This window comes from Somniosus microcephalus, chromosome 19, assembly GCF_052327205.1.
Source record: "Somniosus microcephalus isolate GS21.2 chromosome 19, FLI_Smic_1.0, whole genome shotgun sequence".
Classification (NCBI taxonomy): Eukaryota; Metazoa; Chordata; class Chondrichthyes; order Squaliformes; family Somniosidae; genus Somniosus; species Somniosus microcephalus.
In genome coordinates this window covers 5,974,450-5,991,580 of record NC_141005.1, presented here as the reverse complement: position 1 = coordinate 5,991,580, position 17,131 = coordinate 5,974,450, and the positions used below count along the sequence as shown (strand labels likewise).

The 17,131-nt window shown below is 48.1% G+C and overlaps 1 protein-coding gene across 3 annotated transcripts in view; it reads left to right on the top strand.

The window, feature by feature from the left end:
- The window catches only part of LOC147103523 (syntaxin-2-like), a 94,383-nt gene that overhangs the window by 60,317 nt on the left and 16,935 nt on the right, over nt 1–17,131 (top strand). Inside the window, exon 10 of one of the 3 annotated variants that reach the window (XM_086011893.1) lies at nt 4,676–5,369. The exons of 1 other annotated variant lie outside the window; for it this stretch is intronic. In XM_086011893.1, coding sequence (XP_085868019.1) covers nt 4,676–4,732 — 57 coding nt within the window. In that variant the 3' untranslated portion in view covers nt 4,733–5,369. Of the gene's footprint in view, nt 1–3,616; nt 5,370–17,131 lie in introns of those variants that run through there. One more of the 3 variants, XM_086011892.1, reaches the window with a different exon arrangement.

Genomic DNA, 17,131 nt, shown 5'->3' with positions numbered 1-17,131 from the left:
CTACGGCAGAGAGTGGGGGCCCCTCACTCAGCCAGCCTCGTAACCCTACGGCAGAGAGTGGGAGCCCCTCACTCAGCCAGCCTCGTAACCCTACGGCAGAGAGTGGGGGCCCCTCACTCAGCCAGCCTCGTAACCCTACGGCAGAGAGTGGTGAGGGGAGAGCACACCGTTTCCGGGAGTAAGAATCATCAGACTATACGCTGCATAGATTTTCGCTTTGCATAGTTTAAGGTAACATGTGTCTTAAGAGCTGAATTAAAGTGGCCGGAATCTGCAGTGGTGGGCTCGTTCCATCCGTGGAGAACTCCACCCTGCATTATTGACCATCCAGCAAAGCAGAGTCCTGCGGATGCTGGAAATCTGAAATAAAAACTGAACATGCTGGAGGCGCTCAGCGGGTCAGGCAGCATCTGTGGAGAGAGAAACCGTTAACGTTTCAGGTCGATGACTTTTCGTCAGAACGCTGGATGTTCCAGATTTTGCAGCAACTTGAAATCACTGAGAACCTAGAGAGAGCAAACCACAGGTAGTCTAATACCCACCAGTGACAAATAGCTTTCCTTGATGCTGTTTGACTCTCACGCCAACAATCGTTTATATAAAGGGCCCTTTTGGCTTCAAGTGTTGCCAGTTTGAAATGTAGAATCCAATCAATATTGGTGCTCTTGCTGCAGTAAATAGCTCTTGGAATCAAGCATGCAAACACGTGCTCAGTCTCTGAATACACAGCATTTCAGTATAAAATATTTACAGCAATAATTGAAAATTTACAAAATGCTTCAACTCTTACACTGCTGGCAGGATGAGACTGTGGTACTGAAGCAAGCACAAATATTATAATAAAGCTTCTGAAACGGCAGTGTTTGCTTTGTTCCAGTAAGGTTAACCACACACTAGAGAACACACACACACTGCTTACCCCTCCTCTCCCATCCTGGTTTCCCTTGGTGCGGTAATGAGGGAGTGCTGCATTGTCAGAGGTGCTGTCTTTCAGATGAGACGTTTAAACCATGCTGTGCCTGCTGCTGTGGACTTGCAGGACCCCATGGCACTATTGGCTATGGTTACAGTAGCAGAAGGGTTATGTTCCTGCACTCGTAACTTAGAGGCCTGGACTAATGTTCCAGGGAACGTGAGTAATGTTCCCTTTAAGTTGCGCGGCCGCACAGCTCTCGGGACCTCCTGCGCCGCCGGCTCACCAGCTTTTCAATGCCCAAAGCAGCACATATCCGTTATTTTGAATGGGCCGTGCACCAAAAAAAGGGAACATTGAACGCGAGTTCAAATCCCACCATGGAGCAATTTGAGAATTTGAATTCAGTTTTTTAAAAATCTGGAAATAAAAAGCTGGTGTCAGTAAAAGTGACCATGAAGCTGTCTGATTGTCAAAAACCCAACAGGTTCCACTGATGTCCTTTAGGGAAGGAAACCTGCCGTCCTTGCCCGGTTTGGGCCTATAGGTGACTCCAGACCCACACCAACGCGGTTGACTCTTAACTGCCCTCTGAAGTGACCTAGCGAGGCACTCAGTTGTTAGGGACGGGTAATAAATGCCGGCCTTGCCAGTGACGCCCGCACCCCGAGAATGAATTACCATCCGAGGAGCCTCTTCTCCTGGTCAACATTCCCCCTCAGCCTGTATCTCTCAAAAAATCAACTGGTCATTCGTTAATTAGCTGTTTGTGGGAACTTGCTGTGTACAAATTGGTTGCCAACTTTTTTTACATTCGTTTATGGGATCTGGGCGTCGTTGGCAATGCCAGCATTTATTGCCCATTCCTAATTGCCCTTAAGATGGTGGTGAGCTGCCTTCTTGAACCGCTGCAGTCCGTGTGGTGAAGGTACTCCCACAGTGCTCTTAGGGAGGGAGCTCCAGGATTTTGACCCAGCGACGATGAAGGATCGGCGATATACTTCTAAGTCAGGATGGTGTGTGACTTGGAGGGGAACTTGGAGGTGGTGGTGTTCCCATGCGCCTGCTGTTCTTGTCCTAGGTGGAAGAGGTCGTGGGTTTGGGAGGTGGTGCCGAAGAAGCCTTGGTGAGTTGCTGCAGTGCATCTTGTAGATGGTACACACTGCAGCCACGGTGCGCCGGTGGTGGAGGGAGTGAATGTTTAAGGTGGTGGATGGGGTGCCAATCAAGCGAGCTGCTTTGTCCTGGATGGTGTCGAGCTTCTTGAGTGTTGTTGGAGCTGCACTCATCCAGGCAAGTGGAGAGTATTCCATCACACTCCTGACTTGTGTCTTGTAGATGGTGGAAAGGCTTTGGAGAGTCAGGAGGTGAGACCCTCACCGCAGAATACCCAGCCTCTGACCTCTTGTTGCCACAGTATTTGTATGGCTGGTCCAGTTAAGTTTCTGGTTAATGGTGACCCCCCAAGATGTTGATGGTGGGGGATTCGGCGATGGTAGTACTGTTGAATGTCATGGGGCAGTGTTTAGACTCTCGCTTGTTGGAGATAGTCATTGCCTGGCACTTCTGTGGCGCGAATGTTACCTGCCACTTATCAGCCCAAGCCTGAACGTCGTCCAGGTCTTGTTGCACGTGGGCATGGACTGCTTCATTATCTGTGGAGTTGTGAATGGCGCTGAACACTGTGCAGTCATCAGCGAACATCCCCATTTCTGACCTTATGTTGGAGGGAAGGTCATTGATGAAGCAGCTGAAGATGGTTGGGCCGAGGACACTGCCCTGAGGAAATCCTGCAGCGATGTCCTGGGGCTGTGATGATTGACCTCCAACCACCACAACTATCTTCCTTTGTACTAGGTATGACTACAGCCAGTGGAGCGTGTTCCCCTGATTCCCATTGACTTCAGTTTTACTAGGGCTCCTTGATGCCACACTCAGTCAAATGCTGCCTTGATGTCAAGGGCAGTCACTCTCACCTCAGTTCTGGAATTCAGCTCCTTTGTCCATGTTTGGACCAAGGCTGTAATGAGGTCGGGAGCCGAGTGGTCTTGGCGGAACCCAAACTGGGCATCAGTGAGCAGGTTATTGGTGAGTAAGTGCCGCTTGACAGCACTGTCGATTACACCTTCCATCACTTTGCTGATAATTGAGAGTAGACTGACGGGGTGGTAATTGGCCGGGTTCGATTTGTCCTGCTTTATGTGGACAGGACATACCTGGGCAGTTTTCCACATTGTCGGATAGATGCCAGTGTTGTCGCTGTACTGGAACAGCTTGGCCAGAGGCGCGGCTAGTTCTGGAGCACAAGTCTTCAGCACGATAGCCGGAATATGGTCGGGGCCCATAGCCTTTGCTGTATCCAGTGCGCTTGGCCGTTTCTTGATATCACGTGGAGTGAATCGAATTGGCTGAAGTCTGGCTTCTGAGATGGTGGGGACCTCGGGAGTAGGCTGATAACCTGTACCTGCAGAACAACAGTGACTGCTCTTCAAAATGGCTGTAAAATGTTCTGGCTATTTTCTACATAAATACAAGCTCACTTGTCATTCAGTCCTGTTTATGTTTTGTCTTTATTTTTATCTAATAATTTTTTCTACATTTTTGACAAGTGATAATAATTCAAATGAAAACATTATTGTCTTGGCAGATTTAACGGCGCAACGAAAATTCCACAATGTAATTTTTCTCTCTTCTCTCCTGCAGAAAATGTTCTTGATAATGATTTGTGTTGCGGTCCTCATAGTCATTGTTGCAATTATCATAGGAGTGACCGTCCCGTCATAGCGACCACCCCCACCCCCGGGACAGATGATCAGGAAGACTTGTTGCAGGCCCCGTATTGCTGAATAGGGCTAATCGAGCTGGCTGAGCCTTCTAACATTACACTTGGGTTTTTTTCGGGTATGGGATGACACAAGTATAGCAAAACAAATTACACAAACGGCAGTTGCTTGCGGGATGCTTAATACCAAGGCATTTACTGCCATTAATTGACCAGTTTGTGCAATACCTGACTTTTTATACCAATATAAATGTTAAATATTATTTTTAAGTTAACAATTTGCTTTGGAAACTGTTTACAAAACAAAGATTCCATTGATTTACAGTGTTGATGATCTTTTGACTGCTGCATGAGGAAAGAAAGAACAATGGCATTTTGTTGGTTTGCATCATCAATGTTGCTGATTAATGTTTAATAGCAAGTCCCTCTACCCACTCCCCTGTGCAAAAAAACAGGTGCTAACACTCCAGCAGTCAGGATGGCAATCGCAGCGCCTCCAGCAACACACACACACACACACACACACACACACACACACACACAGACACAGACACACACTCACACGTATTTTACAAGAAACATTATGTTGGGGAAACCAGCGTGTAGAGAATGCATTGCCAATAACTGGAATTCACAGCCAGAAAGGCCTCACTGAATGACGACGGCTCAAGTATCATTTGATTTATCGTAAGCAGGGACCACCACGAGAGGCGCTCTAGTGGAATATTTTGCCAACCTGGGCTTTGGTGGATGGTTAACGGACCCTTAACACACTCTCGATGCTCTACCTTTGCGTTCCACAATAATCGTTTGTAAGCAAGGAGGGAGCTGAGCGCTTTATTGAGCGGTGTGAATAAAATGTGCATTACCTCCCGCGACAGGAAGGCCTAGTTGCACTTTTAAAAAAAATAAAAATTTGAAGTACTACAATTTAGCGAACTTGTGTTTAATAATTGTACTTTATATAAATCCTGTTCCAGCTTATGTTTACGCAGATTGAAGAAGGTAAAAGCCATTGCGACAGATATATTGTGTAGTAACCACTGTCGTACACACAGTACCTTTAGACTAGGTGGATGTAAGATGCTGAACATGTCACTGATTTTGGTAAGCCTGTATGTATCTGTTCGTATAGTAGGGTAAGATTTACTGGACACTAGATATTTAGATTCTTTATATGTAGGTTAAGGTAAGCTAACCAGTCCGGTTTTAGAGACTATGTACATTTCTGTTTTAAGAGAAAAATCCAAAAAGAAATTAAGGATTGTTTTTAACAGTCCTGTAAATAAGACGTTACTGCTTTGCTAATCACTTACCGCGTGCCTTAACCTGAACGCAACATTTAATATCAAATTATTGTAGCAACATACTGGAAGATAGATATTGTCTCTGTGCAACATTGCCTTGTGTCTTTATCTAGGTTATCACTGTTTATGGTCTGTTTTTCAAGTTATGCTTTTTTAAAAAAAACTGTTTTTCAAGAGTTAGGTCAGCTTTTCTGAATTGCAACATCTTTTTCCTGGTTGATGTAAAAAAAAAATATCAAACCTGCGAATTCTGTTTTAGATCCTGTGTCGATATTTTGGGATGTAAATTAACTTTGTATCGCATTACTGTTCGGGAGTGTAAATTATGTTTTGTTAAATTTGAGAATAAACTAATATCCAAACCGTAGCAGTGGTCTTAAGTACCAACGTATGTTAACATACCAAAGGAATGTAGTGTGTAATTTGCATCAAGTTATGTGGGGAGTGTGGAGAAGATGGGATTGTTCTCCTTGGAGCAGGGAAGGTTAAGAGGAGATTTAACAGGTGTTCAAAATCATGAAGGGTTTTGATGGAGTAAATAAGGAGAAACTGTTTCCAGTGGCAGGATGGTCGGTAACCAGAGGACACAGTGAAGGTAATTGGCAAAAGAACCAGAGGGAGATGAGAATTTTTTTTACACAGCGAGTGATCTGGAATGCACTGCCAGAAAGGGCGGTGGAAGCAGATTCAATAGTAACTTACAAAAGAAAATTGGATATATACATGAAAAGGAAAAGATTTGCAGGGCTCTGGGGAAAGAGCAGGGGGCAGTGGGATAGTTGGAGAGCTCGTTCAAAGAGCCGGCACAGGCACGATGGGCCAAATGGCCTCCTGTGCTGAGAGATTCTGAGTGCAGGAAGTGGAAAATGTTCCCCTGCACAGAAATCTCCCCTGAGCCTTCTCTCCTCCACAGTAAACAATCCCAGTTTAAAATCAACAACCTTGACCCAGAGCACATAGAAACACAGAAAAATAGGAGCAGGAGTTGGCCATTCGGCCCTTCGAGCCTGCTCCGCCATTCAATATGATCATGGCCGATCCTCTATCTCAATACCATATTCCGCGCTCTCCCCATACCCCTTGATGCCTTGTGTGTCTAGAAATCTATCTATCTCCTTCTTAAATATATTCAGTGACTTGGCCTCCACAGCCTTCTGTGGTAGAGAATTCCACAGGTTCACCACCCCCTGAGTGAAGAAATTTCTCCTCATCTCAGTCCTAAATATCCTACCCCGTATCCTGAGACTGTGACCCCCTCGTTCTAGACCCCACAGCCAGGGGAAACATCCTCCCTGCATCCAGTCTGTCTAGCCCTGTCAGAATGTTATATGTTTCAATGAGATCCCCTCTCATTCTTCTAAACTCGAGTGAATACAGGCCTAGTCAACCTCTTGTCCACATCCTCCCTCTTGCCCAAAGACAGCCCCACCGCTCTGCACTGAGGCCCGGGGTCCTCGGGAATGCTCCCTCCTGCGGCTCTTAGTTATGGCTGCTCCCCACCTCTCCCCATCCAACCAGGGAGGGAGGCCCCCCTGCTCAGCATGGTCAGAAAGGGAGTGATCGACGGAGTCACAAGGTGGGAGGACTCGTAAAAATCAACATTTCATTGTGCAGTACACGCGCCTGCTGCATATATGACAAAAAAATTGAATTGAATTGGTGGTTGCATCGCTCGCCTTCATACCTTTCCAATAACTGCCAGTCTTTTCCTCTACTTCACTCCCCCACTTCACTCTCCCACTTCATCCACATTCTGACTGCCTCAACCTCTTGGTCTGCCTTTTTTTAAATATTCCTTTCGAACTGTCTGATTCTCACAGTCTATGAAAGCCAGAGTTACCTAGAATTACAGCACAGAATCAGGCCATTCACCCCATCTGGTCCGTGCCGGTGTTTCTGCTCCACACCAGCCTCCTCCCGCCCCTCTTCATTCACCCTATCTCCATACCCTTCTATTCCTTTCTCCCTCATGTGTTTATCTAGCCTCCCCTTAAATGTATCAATACTATTTGCCTCAACCACTCCCTGTGGTAGCGAGTTCCACATTCTCACCACTCTCTGGGTAAAGAAGTTTCTCCTGAATTCCCTATTGGATTTATTAATGATACTATCTTATATTGACGGCCCCTAGTTCTGGTCTCACCTGCAAGTGGAAACATCTCTGCATCTACCCTATCAAACCCTTTCATAATCTTAAAGACCACTATTATATCACCCCTCAGCCTTCTCTCTTCTAGAGAAAAGAGCCCCAGCCTGTTCCCTCTATCCTGATGGTTATATACTTTTCAGTTCTGGTATCATTCAGATGTAAATCTTTTTTGCACCTTCTCCAGTGCCTCTATAGTCTTTTTGTAAAATGGAGACCAGAACTGTGCACAGTACTCCCAGTGCTTCATTGCCATTTACCCTTTGCCACATTTTGTGATTCACTTTGTCATTAGACTGAACATGCAGGCAACACCAGGCTAAACTGAAAGCCCCCAGAGCTGTTGTCAACTGCCAGGATCAGCCTCAGTTCCCTAGAACAGTCTCAAGACAATTACTTGGAACCTTGTGCTAATAATATAATGAATAACAAAGGCTAGCATTATTCAGTGTTGCTTTTTTTTAAAAATGAACAGTTAACCTGCAGGGAATGGGACTGTCACCTTGGAGCAGTGCCCAGTGGAGCTGGGATTGAGAGCACTCAAACTCGGCACATTTAGAACTTATTTTAAAAGTCAGAAGAGACTCTCGCCCATCTGTTTGAGCTGGATTCAGAGCCAGATCGCAAGCGCAGTGTCCGTCTGACCAAATCAGTGCCTCTTGTGTCTGTTTTAATACAGGATTCAGATTTTTTTTTTGATTTTCAATGTGCTATTCCAAGATCAAAACAATTGGTATATAAGAAAATACTATTTCCCAACGTGGCTGGGTCAAAATCCTGGAACTCCCTCCCTAGCCGCACTGTGGGAGCACCTTCACCACACGGACTGCAGCGGTTCAAGAAGGCGGCTCACCACCGCCTTCTCAAGGGCACCGAGGAGTGGGCAATAAATGCTGGCATTGACAGCAACGCCCACATCCCAAGAATGAATAAAATAACACTGTCTGCTTTGGTGTTCTGGCACAAGGCACTAAACGTACTGCTGATCCTAGCCTGTGCATTAGATTGCTGTGACACATTTTGTGAACTTTGAAATGTTTTACACTTGGTGATACAGCCGGCCGCGGGCGACTGTCTGTGTGGAGTTTGCACATTCTCCCCGTGTTTGCGTGGGTTTCCTCCGGGTGCTCCGGTTTCCTCCCACAGTCCAAAGATGTGCGGGTTAGGTTGATTGGTTATGATTAATTGACCCTTAGTGTTAGGGGGATTAAATACGTGGGGTTACGGGGATAGGGTGGGATATGTGTTGGTGTAGGGTTTACGGGGATCGGGTGGGATATGTGTCGGTGCAGGCTCGATGGGCTGAAATGGCCTCTATCTGCACTGTGGGGTTTCTGTGATACCTTTACTCACTTTGCCTGGCGGTTATTTCTTTTGGGGGCTGAGTCTCCATTATGGAGAGATTTTTCTCCCCTTCCACTTTCCTCGGCTATGAGGCGGGTGAGCAAGCTGCTCCCAGATCTCGGCCATGAGAGCAGGAGTGACACCCCGGCTTCTTCCCCCGACTTCCTTCGCTCCACCATTGGCGGCCGTGCCTTCAGCTGCCTGGGCCCTAAGCTCTAGCTCTGGAATTCCCTCCCTAAACCTCTCCTTTTAAGACGCTCCTTAAAACCTACCTCCTTGGCCAAGCTTTTGGTCACCTGTCCTAATATCTCATGTGGCTTGGTGTCAAATTTTGTTTGATAACGCTGCTGTAAAGTGTCTCGGAATGTTTTACTACGTTAAAGGCGCTATATAAATGCAAGTTGTTGTGGAGCGAGGAAACTGGAGAAATGTCAGTCTGAATTACTGGGACAACCCCTGCAGGCCAGAGACTGTATCTGGAGGGTATCGGAGCATTGGATTGTGTTTGCACGGGTAAGACTTTGAATGAATGGGTCAGAGGTGAAATGCACAGCCTGGCACAATACTGGACCAGAGCGAGCAGGAAGACCCAAGGTCTGTGCTGATCTCAGATGGAGCAACTATTATTAGGTGTCAGTCGTAGCGCACTGAGCACTCTCTCTCGCCTCTGAGTCAGGAGGTCATGGGTTCAAGCTCCAGAGACTTGAGCACATAATCCAGGCTGACACTCGCAGTGTTTCGGATGAGACGTTAAACCGAGGCATCTGCCCTCCTAGGTGGACCTAAAAGATCCCAGGGCACTATTTCGAAGAAGAGCAGGGGAGTTCTGTGTCCTGACCAACATTTATCCCTCGACCAGCATCTAAAACAGATTCAGGTCATTGTTATCACATTGCTGTTGTGGGACCTTGCTGTGCGTTTCCCACATTACGACAGTGACTACACTTCAAAATGTACTTCACTGGCTGTAAAGCGCTTTGGGACGTCCTGCGGTCATGGATGGGTAGATGCTGGACGGATGTTTCCCCCTGGCTGGGGAGCCTAGAACTAGGGGTCACAGTCTCCGAATAAGGGGTTGGCTATTTAGGACTGAGATGAGGAGAAATTTCTTCAAAAGGGTGATGAATCTTTGGCATTCTGTACCCCAGAGGGCTGTGGAGGCTCAGTCATTGAATATATCCAAGACAGAGATTGTTGCGCCGTGTATAATAAGACACAGACTGCGGAGAACGGTACAATAGGTGTTTACTCAACGTGGCTCACACTGCAACTGATCTGTACAGATTACTACTCGGTGTTATATACAGGTGTGGTCACTGCCGGTACTGCAGTATACATGAGCTGTAAAACATAGTTCCCCCCCTTAAAGGTATATACATTACAATTCCTCCCCTTTTAGATTAACAGTACCATAACACTCATTTAACAATTAAATATCAAACTAATTACAATTAACACTTTTAACATGCAACATTAGCCGAAAATAGTCTATTTATAAATTCAGTCTTTGGGGAGGCTTCCTGATCCTTTCTGGATAGCGCCTTTCCCGAGTGTCTTGCTCTTGGTGCGGAGGCGATTCTGGCCCCCTGTCGTCGGTTGGTTCGTTCATCAGCTTCCGATGCTACTGTTTCTGGGGTAGATGCTACCTGTACGTCGGGTTCATCACCAGGTACGTATGGGCGAGGCATGGGGTTGACTTGTCCCTGTGACTCTAGGATCTGGTCAGCATGGCGTCTCACGATGCTCTCCCCAACGTCCACTGTGTACATTAGTGGGCCCTGCCGTGTGCATATCGTTCCTGGCTGCCATTTTTCTGTTCGGTAGTCGCGGGCCAAGACTGGTTGCCCTACATTGAAGCTCCTTGTTGGCTTCTCATGGATGTGCTGGAATTGCTTACTCTCAACATCTCTTCGTACGTTTGGTCTGAGCAAATCCAGGCGAGATCTTAACCTTCGGTTAAAGAACATCATGGCTGGGGCCTGGTTGGTGACTGCATGTGTCGCATTCCGGTAGGCGAACAGGAAATTGTCCAGCTTGTGCTGCAGCGGAATGTTGTCATTGTACATAGCCTTTATTGCCTTCTTAAAGGTTTGTACGAACCTCTCAGCCAATCCATTTGTGGCTGGATGATACGGGGCGGATGTGTAATGCCTTACCCCATTCTTTTTCAAGAGCCTCCGGAACTCTTCGGACACAAACTGTGGTCTGTTGTCGGAGCAAATCTGTTCTGGCAAGCCATTCCCGGCAAAAATGGTCCGTAGGACTGCAATAGTTTTCTCCGTGGTGGTGGAGGACATTTTGATGACCTCAGGCCATTTTGAGTGCGCATCCACGGCTATTAAAAACATTGAGTCCATGAATGGACCAGCAAAATCAATATGCACCCGTTGCCATGGAGATGAGGGCCACTCCCATGGGTGTAGAGGGGCCTGTGGTGGTGCATTTTGGACTTTCTGGCATCCTGAGCAGCTCTTGGTCAGGTTCTCAATTTGTTTATCGATTCCCGGCCACCACACAAGCCCTGGCTAGGCTTTTCATTTTTACCCCTCCCAGATGACCCTCATGAAGCTCATTGAGCACTCTATCCCTTAACTTGGGTGGAATTACCACTCGGGATCCACACATCAAGGTCCCCCGGCACACTGACAGCTGTTCTCTCCTTGTCGAGAATGCTGGCAACAGTGAGTCGCCATGTGCTGGCCATCCCTTCACCGTCAAATCATATACCCGAGACAGTGTCGGGTCATTTCGGGTTTCCTTTTCGATACAAGCGTTAGTTACCGGTAGGTATTCAACTATAGTCGAATGGAATATTTCGACAGGATCCACTGCTGGTGCTTCCTCCGCAGTAGGCAGTGGCAGGCGTGATAGCCCATCAGCATTTCCATGCTGTTTCGTGCCCTTATATTCAATCTCATAGTGGTGCGCCCCTAGAAAAAGTGACCATCTTTGAAGTCGTTGCGCAGTCATCACCAGAACGCCCTTCTTCAGATTAAAAATGGAGACAAGAGGCTGGTGATCAGTCAGCAAGGTGAATTTCTGCCCGTGCAGATAGTGATTGAACTTTTTCACTCCCCACACTAGGCTGAGGGCCTCCCTGTCAATCTGGGCATAGTTATGCTCGGCTGAGGTTAGTGATCGTGACGCAAAGGCTATTGGCCTCTCTGAGCCGTCCGAGAATTTGTGCAACAGCACCGCTCCAATGCCGTAGGGTGACGCATCACATGCCAACCGAATTGGTAATGCTGGGTTGTAATGGGCCAATACCTCTTTCGATGTGATTAGTGTTTTGCTCTTCTGGAAAGCTCGTCTACATTCGTCACTCCACTTCCATGGCACCCCAGTTTGCAGTAGGATGTTCAGTGGGTGTAGTATTGTAGACAAATTTGGCAAGAACTTATGGTAGTAGTTTACCAGCCCGAGGAACGACCTCAGTTGTGACACATTTTCCGGTGCTGGAGCCTTGACTACTGCCTCAATCTTCTCTGGGGACTTATGTAACCCCTCTTTATCGATAACGTGGCCACAATACGAGACCTGTTTTCTAAAAAAACTCGCATTCGGGGCAGTTAGCTCGGAGCCCATATTCCTGCAATCTAGTGAGCACCTGCTACAGGTTGGCAAGGTGATCATTGTCATTTTCGCCCGTGACCAGGATGTCGTCCAAATAACACTGGGTCCCTGGGATCCCTTGCAGGACTTGTTCCATTGCCCTCTGCCAAATAGCCGGAGCTGATGCTACCCCGAATACCAGCCGGTTCTATTGGTAGAGACCTTTATGGGTGTTGATTGTGAGGTATTTTTTTGATGCTTCTTCTACCTCCATTTGCAGATACGCCTGGGCCAGATCAATCTTAGTGAAGCGTTTCCCTCCAGATAGCGAGGCGAAAATATCTTCAATCCGTGGAAGTGGATATTGTACGGTGTGAAGGACCGGGTTCACTGTTACCTTAAAGTCCCCACAGATGCGAACCTTCCTTGGTTCCCCAGGCGTGCTGCTCAACGACTTTTTCATCACAGGGACGATGGGTGTAGCCCACTCGCTCCAGTCTACCTTGGACAGTACACCTGAACGTTCCAGACTCTCCAGCTCTGCTTCGATGGCTGGGCAGATCGCATAAGGTACCGGTCTGGCCTTAAAAAATTTTGGGCTTGCGTTTTCTTCAATTTTAATCGTCGCTGTCATGCCTTTTAGTGTTCCGAGTCCTTGCTGGAACACTTCTTTCACGTCAATTAGGATCTTTGACAGTCGCCCAGGTATGACGTCGTCATCCTTTTTGTCAGCCACAGTCAGTGCCTGTATGGAATGCCAATCCAGTTGTATTTTCCGGATCCATTCACGTCCCAGTAATGGTGGTCCTCCATCTTGCAATACATACAGGTCTAGTTTTGGTGTTTCCTTACCGTTATATATAACGGTCACCCTTATTTTTCCTTTGGGGTAGGCTTTTTGCCCCGTGTACATCTTCAAAATAATTTTTGTCTCTCTCAAGGGTATGTGTGAGAATAGCCGCTCGTGGTCCCATCGGTTTATGACTGTTAGGGCTGATCCTGTGTCCAATTCCATCTTTACCTGGACTCCTGCTAACTTGAGAGTGACCCAAATGGTTCGGTGATCCTCCGTTGTGATCACATTATGTAGTTTCAGACAACTCAGTTCCCTGCTTTCAGAGTCGTTATCACTCTTTTGTTCATCTGAACTATTCTCCGTCATCTTATGTACCTTCTTGTACTTTCCTTTGGTAGGTTTCTTATTGCTGATTTTCTTTCCCGACCTGCAGACTCGTGCTATGTGTCCTACTTTTCCACACTGTCTGCACACTTTGTCTTTGAAACAGCAATCATTCTGGTCGTGTGTTGTTCTGCCGCAGCGATAGCACTTCTCTGTTCCATATGACATTTCGTTTGTGCCATATTCTTGCAGTCTCTGTTGTGTCTCTGTTGTATCTCTGCAGCGCCCCGTGCTGCTGCTTCATATGATACCGCAATGCTGAAAGCCTTTTCCAGCGTGAGGTCCTTTTCAGATACAAGCCGTTTCTGGGTTCCTTCACTTTGAAGCCCACACACAAACTTGTCCCTTAAGGTATCTGCCAGTCCCGCTCCAAACTGGCAGTGTTTCGATAGTTTGCGCAGTTCTGTTAAATAATCAGCATTGCTTTCATCCTTATGCTGGTTCCGTTTGTGAAACTTGAATCTTTCTGCTATCAGCAGCGGTGTGGGGTTTAAATGTTCCTGTAGTATCGTTACTATGTCTTCAAAACTCTTTTCCATTGGCTTCGTTGGGGTTACTAGATTTCGTAATAAACCATACGTCTTTGCACCCATTAAATTTAACAATACCGACGCTTTCTTGTCATCTGACACCTCATTTGCCTTGCAGTACACCTCTATTCGTTCGACATATGTAGTCCAATCTTCGACTTCATTGTCAAATGCGGTGATACTGCCACTCTTCGGCATTTTGGGTGTGGTTTAAAATGGCGTCTCCCAATGGCTTAAAATGGCGCCTCCCGCGCTTTCCTTCCTCCCCCGCTGCTGCCGATGCCGCTCCCGGCGGTTCTCGTGGCAATGGCGGCGCCCTGTAGGTTTTGCGCGCTTCTCCTGCGCTGCTGCCAACGCCGTGCTCGGCGGTCCTCGTGGCAATGGCGGCGCCTCGCGGGTTTCTGCGCGTCTCTCCGACGCTGCTCAGCCCCTGAACACCGGCTGCGCCCTGTGCGCTCTGCCCTCTCTCTCTTTCCCCCGTCGACGCTGCTCGGCCCTTTGCTGTGCCGCTCGGTCGGGCTCTAGCCTGCCGCTGTCCGGGAAGGGTCTACGCACTACCTGTTGCCAGCCCGTTTCGCTGGACCACCTCGACTGGAAAGCCAAGCCTGGCTCTCGACAGCCTCCCCCGCAATTCTCGAGTCTCTGCTGGATGACTGGGCGGTTGCCCGTGGTCGACGCCCGAGTCTCTGGCCTTGACCTCCAATCCACTGATCTCCAGGAACGAATCCCCGGGAGGTGATGCAGAGTTGCAGGTAGGTTCGAACCTGCCTCGTCGCCAATGTTGCGTCCGTGTATAATAAGACACAGACTGCGGAGAACGGTACAATAGGTGTTTACTCAACGTGGCTCACACTGCAACTGATCTGTACAGATTACTACTCGGTGTTATATACAGGTGTGGTCACTGCCGGTACTGCAGTATACATGAGCTGTAAAACATAGTTCCCCCCTTATAAAGGTATATACATTACAGAGATAGATAGATTTTTGGACACTAAGGGACTTGAGGGATATAGGCCTAGAAATTCAGTAGGCTTTGCGCCCACTTTTCGCCCAAAGAGGGTTTCTACGCCAGTGTAAGAGGGTGCGCTGATATTCAGCGCTGCGGTAATGGCGGCGGTAGCCGGTAGCGCTGCGCCGACACCGATGACGTCATCGGTGTGCGCAGTGCCCCGGTTCCGCCCCGCTTCCGGCCCAAACCCCATATTTAGTTGCGGCCGCCTCTTCTGCAGCGGCCGCAAACAGCGCTGGAAAAACGGGGCCGTACTGCTGCGCAACTGGGGCGCTTTAAGGTGGAGGTGCGGCCGGCCGCTTTTTCGGCGGCCGCCTGCCCGCACCTTCCTCCCCGGCCTCCTACGCCACCCCCCCCCCCCCCCGCGGCATTGGTGGCTGATTCCCGCGAGCCCGGCACTTCTCCGTGGTGCCGGCCTCATTTGCCGGCAGAATCCAGCGGCGATCTCACGGCTGCAGGCAGCTCCTCCTTAAGAGAAGGAGGAGGCCTGCAGTACCCCAGCCTGCCGCACCGCATCGGGTGGCGCAGCGGCAGCTGGAGCGCTGAAATTCACTTTCAGCGCCCCAAGTGGAGGCGGGCACACCCTGGAACAGCGCCCGGTTCCGACTTGGGGCGCTAAAAGTGAATTTCTGGCGGGCGCAACTGGCTCCGCGCGCAGCGCTAACTTTTGGGCGTTAGCCTGCTGGCGGGCCTTAACTGAATTTCTAGGCCATAGAGTGGGAAAGTGGAGTTGAGCTAGAAGATCAGCCATGATCTTATTGCATGGCGGAGCAGGCTCGAAGGGCCGACTCCTGCTTCTAATTCTTATATAAATTCAAGTTCTTAAGTGCGATAAACAAGGCAACTAAGGCGGCCAAATCAAAAGATGCACTTGGAGAAAAGGGAAGGGCAGAGGGGAAATTAAATTAAAAAATAAGTAATAATTGACTTGCTTAAAAAAAAAGTATTATTGATATATTCCTTTACGAGTAGAGATTCTGCGGCAATGTGGAGTCACAGAGGACTGTTAATGAAAAGCACCTGATGCTGCTGATGAAGTGGAAGCGATGATAAATCCCAGGTGCAATGCTGCAATTCTCTGGAGATCTGGGCAGGGGGTCGAGCCTGTGACTCAGTTGCTGACATTTTCTCTGGCGCTCCTTTAAATGGCTGGCAGTGCCGTGGGTGTCTGTGTTAGCAGCAGTGCTGCCTTACAGGGCAGTGCACACGGAGACAAGGCAGTGTTAGGAACAGTGTTGGATCATGAGTAACCTTGCCAGTACCACACATGTCTAGCGCAGTAAACTGGCGGATATCCCAGGGGCTATCCATCATCTCAACAAGAATTCAGGGAGTGCAGAGAGAGTGAGGCTAAAGCTTTCTAAATACTTTTTACATATGTTGCATTTATTTAATTAACCCACCATCATTTTTCTGACTGCACAGGGGAGGGTGCAGACTGAACCAAAGAATACTCGTTATACTCTTGTGGGAAGAAGATGAGAATTGTAGTCGTTCCCTAGACTATTTCAGTTCAGTTACAGATTTGACTTCAGTTGTGTCTCTAATGGTTGAGGCTGGGTGATTTCCCTTTCGCTGCTTTCCTCCTCGCCCTCGGGCCTAAATCAGGTCAGTGTTTAAATTAGCCGAGATTTAAAGTGAAATCTGATCATTTGCTTCTGTTGGTGTTTTTAACCCGTTCACATTTTCTTTGCACTTTGTGTGTTTCCGGAGTCAAATTTTGATTCTCATTGAATTGGCCACAGTGGCTGGAGATGGTTAATGTTTGCTTGGCGGACAGTTTAGCATTGTTCACACCTGACTGTTTAATTGTGAGGGGGATTGTCCTCTGGGACTTCGTCACAAAAAACTACAAGGGCACAATGTTCATGCTTCTGTGCTCAGTTGCAGCTGAGACCCAGGAGAACCTCCCCAGAACCCGAGTCAGAGACGTTTAGTACCCCTCGCCCCTAACCCCTCGCCCTCTGTCACACCGCCTCGCCCACGCCCTCCCCCCCCCACACGCACACCCTCCCACACCCACACACACAGCCTCCTCCTCCTCTACTGTATGGGAGGCTAAATCCCCCTTTACACTGAGGACAAAGGCTGCCATATAGTTTAGAATGAGGCTTGTGAAAGATTAGAATATTAAATGCTGGGGGTGTTGCCAACTCTCTTGGACTGCCCTGGAGCCTCCAGGAGATAAAGATCAATGCCCAGAGCAAACCCAGGAGAAAATATCATCGGGGCTTTAACAAACAAAATGCCTTCATTTCTTTGAACACTTTTGTTTATTTTCATTTTAGGTAACATTTTGTTAGGATCTCAGTGTCTGAAAAGATAAAACTTTACACCACAGACTTCAGAGAGGAGGCGGGGCAGC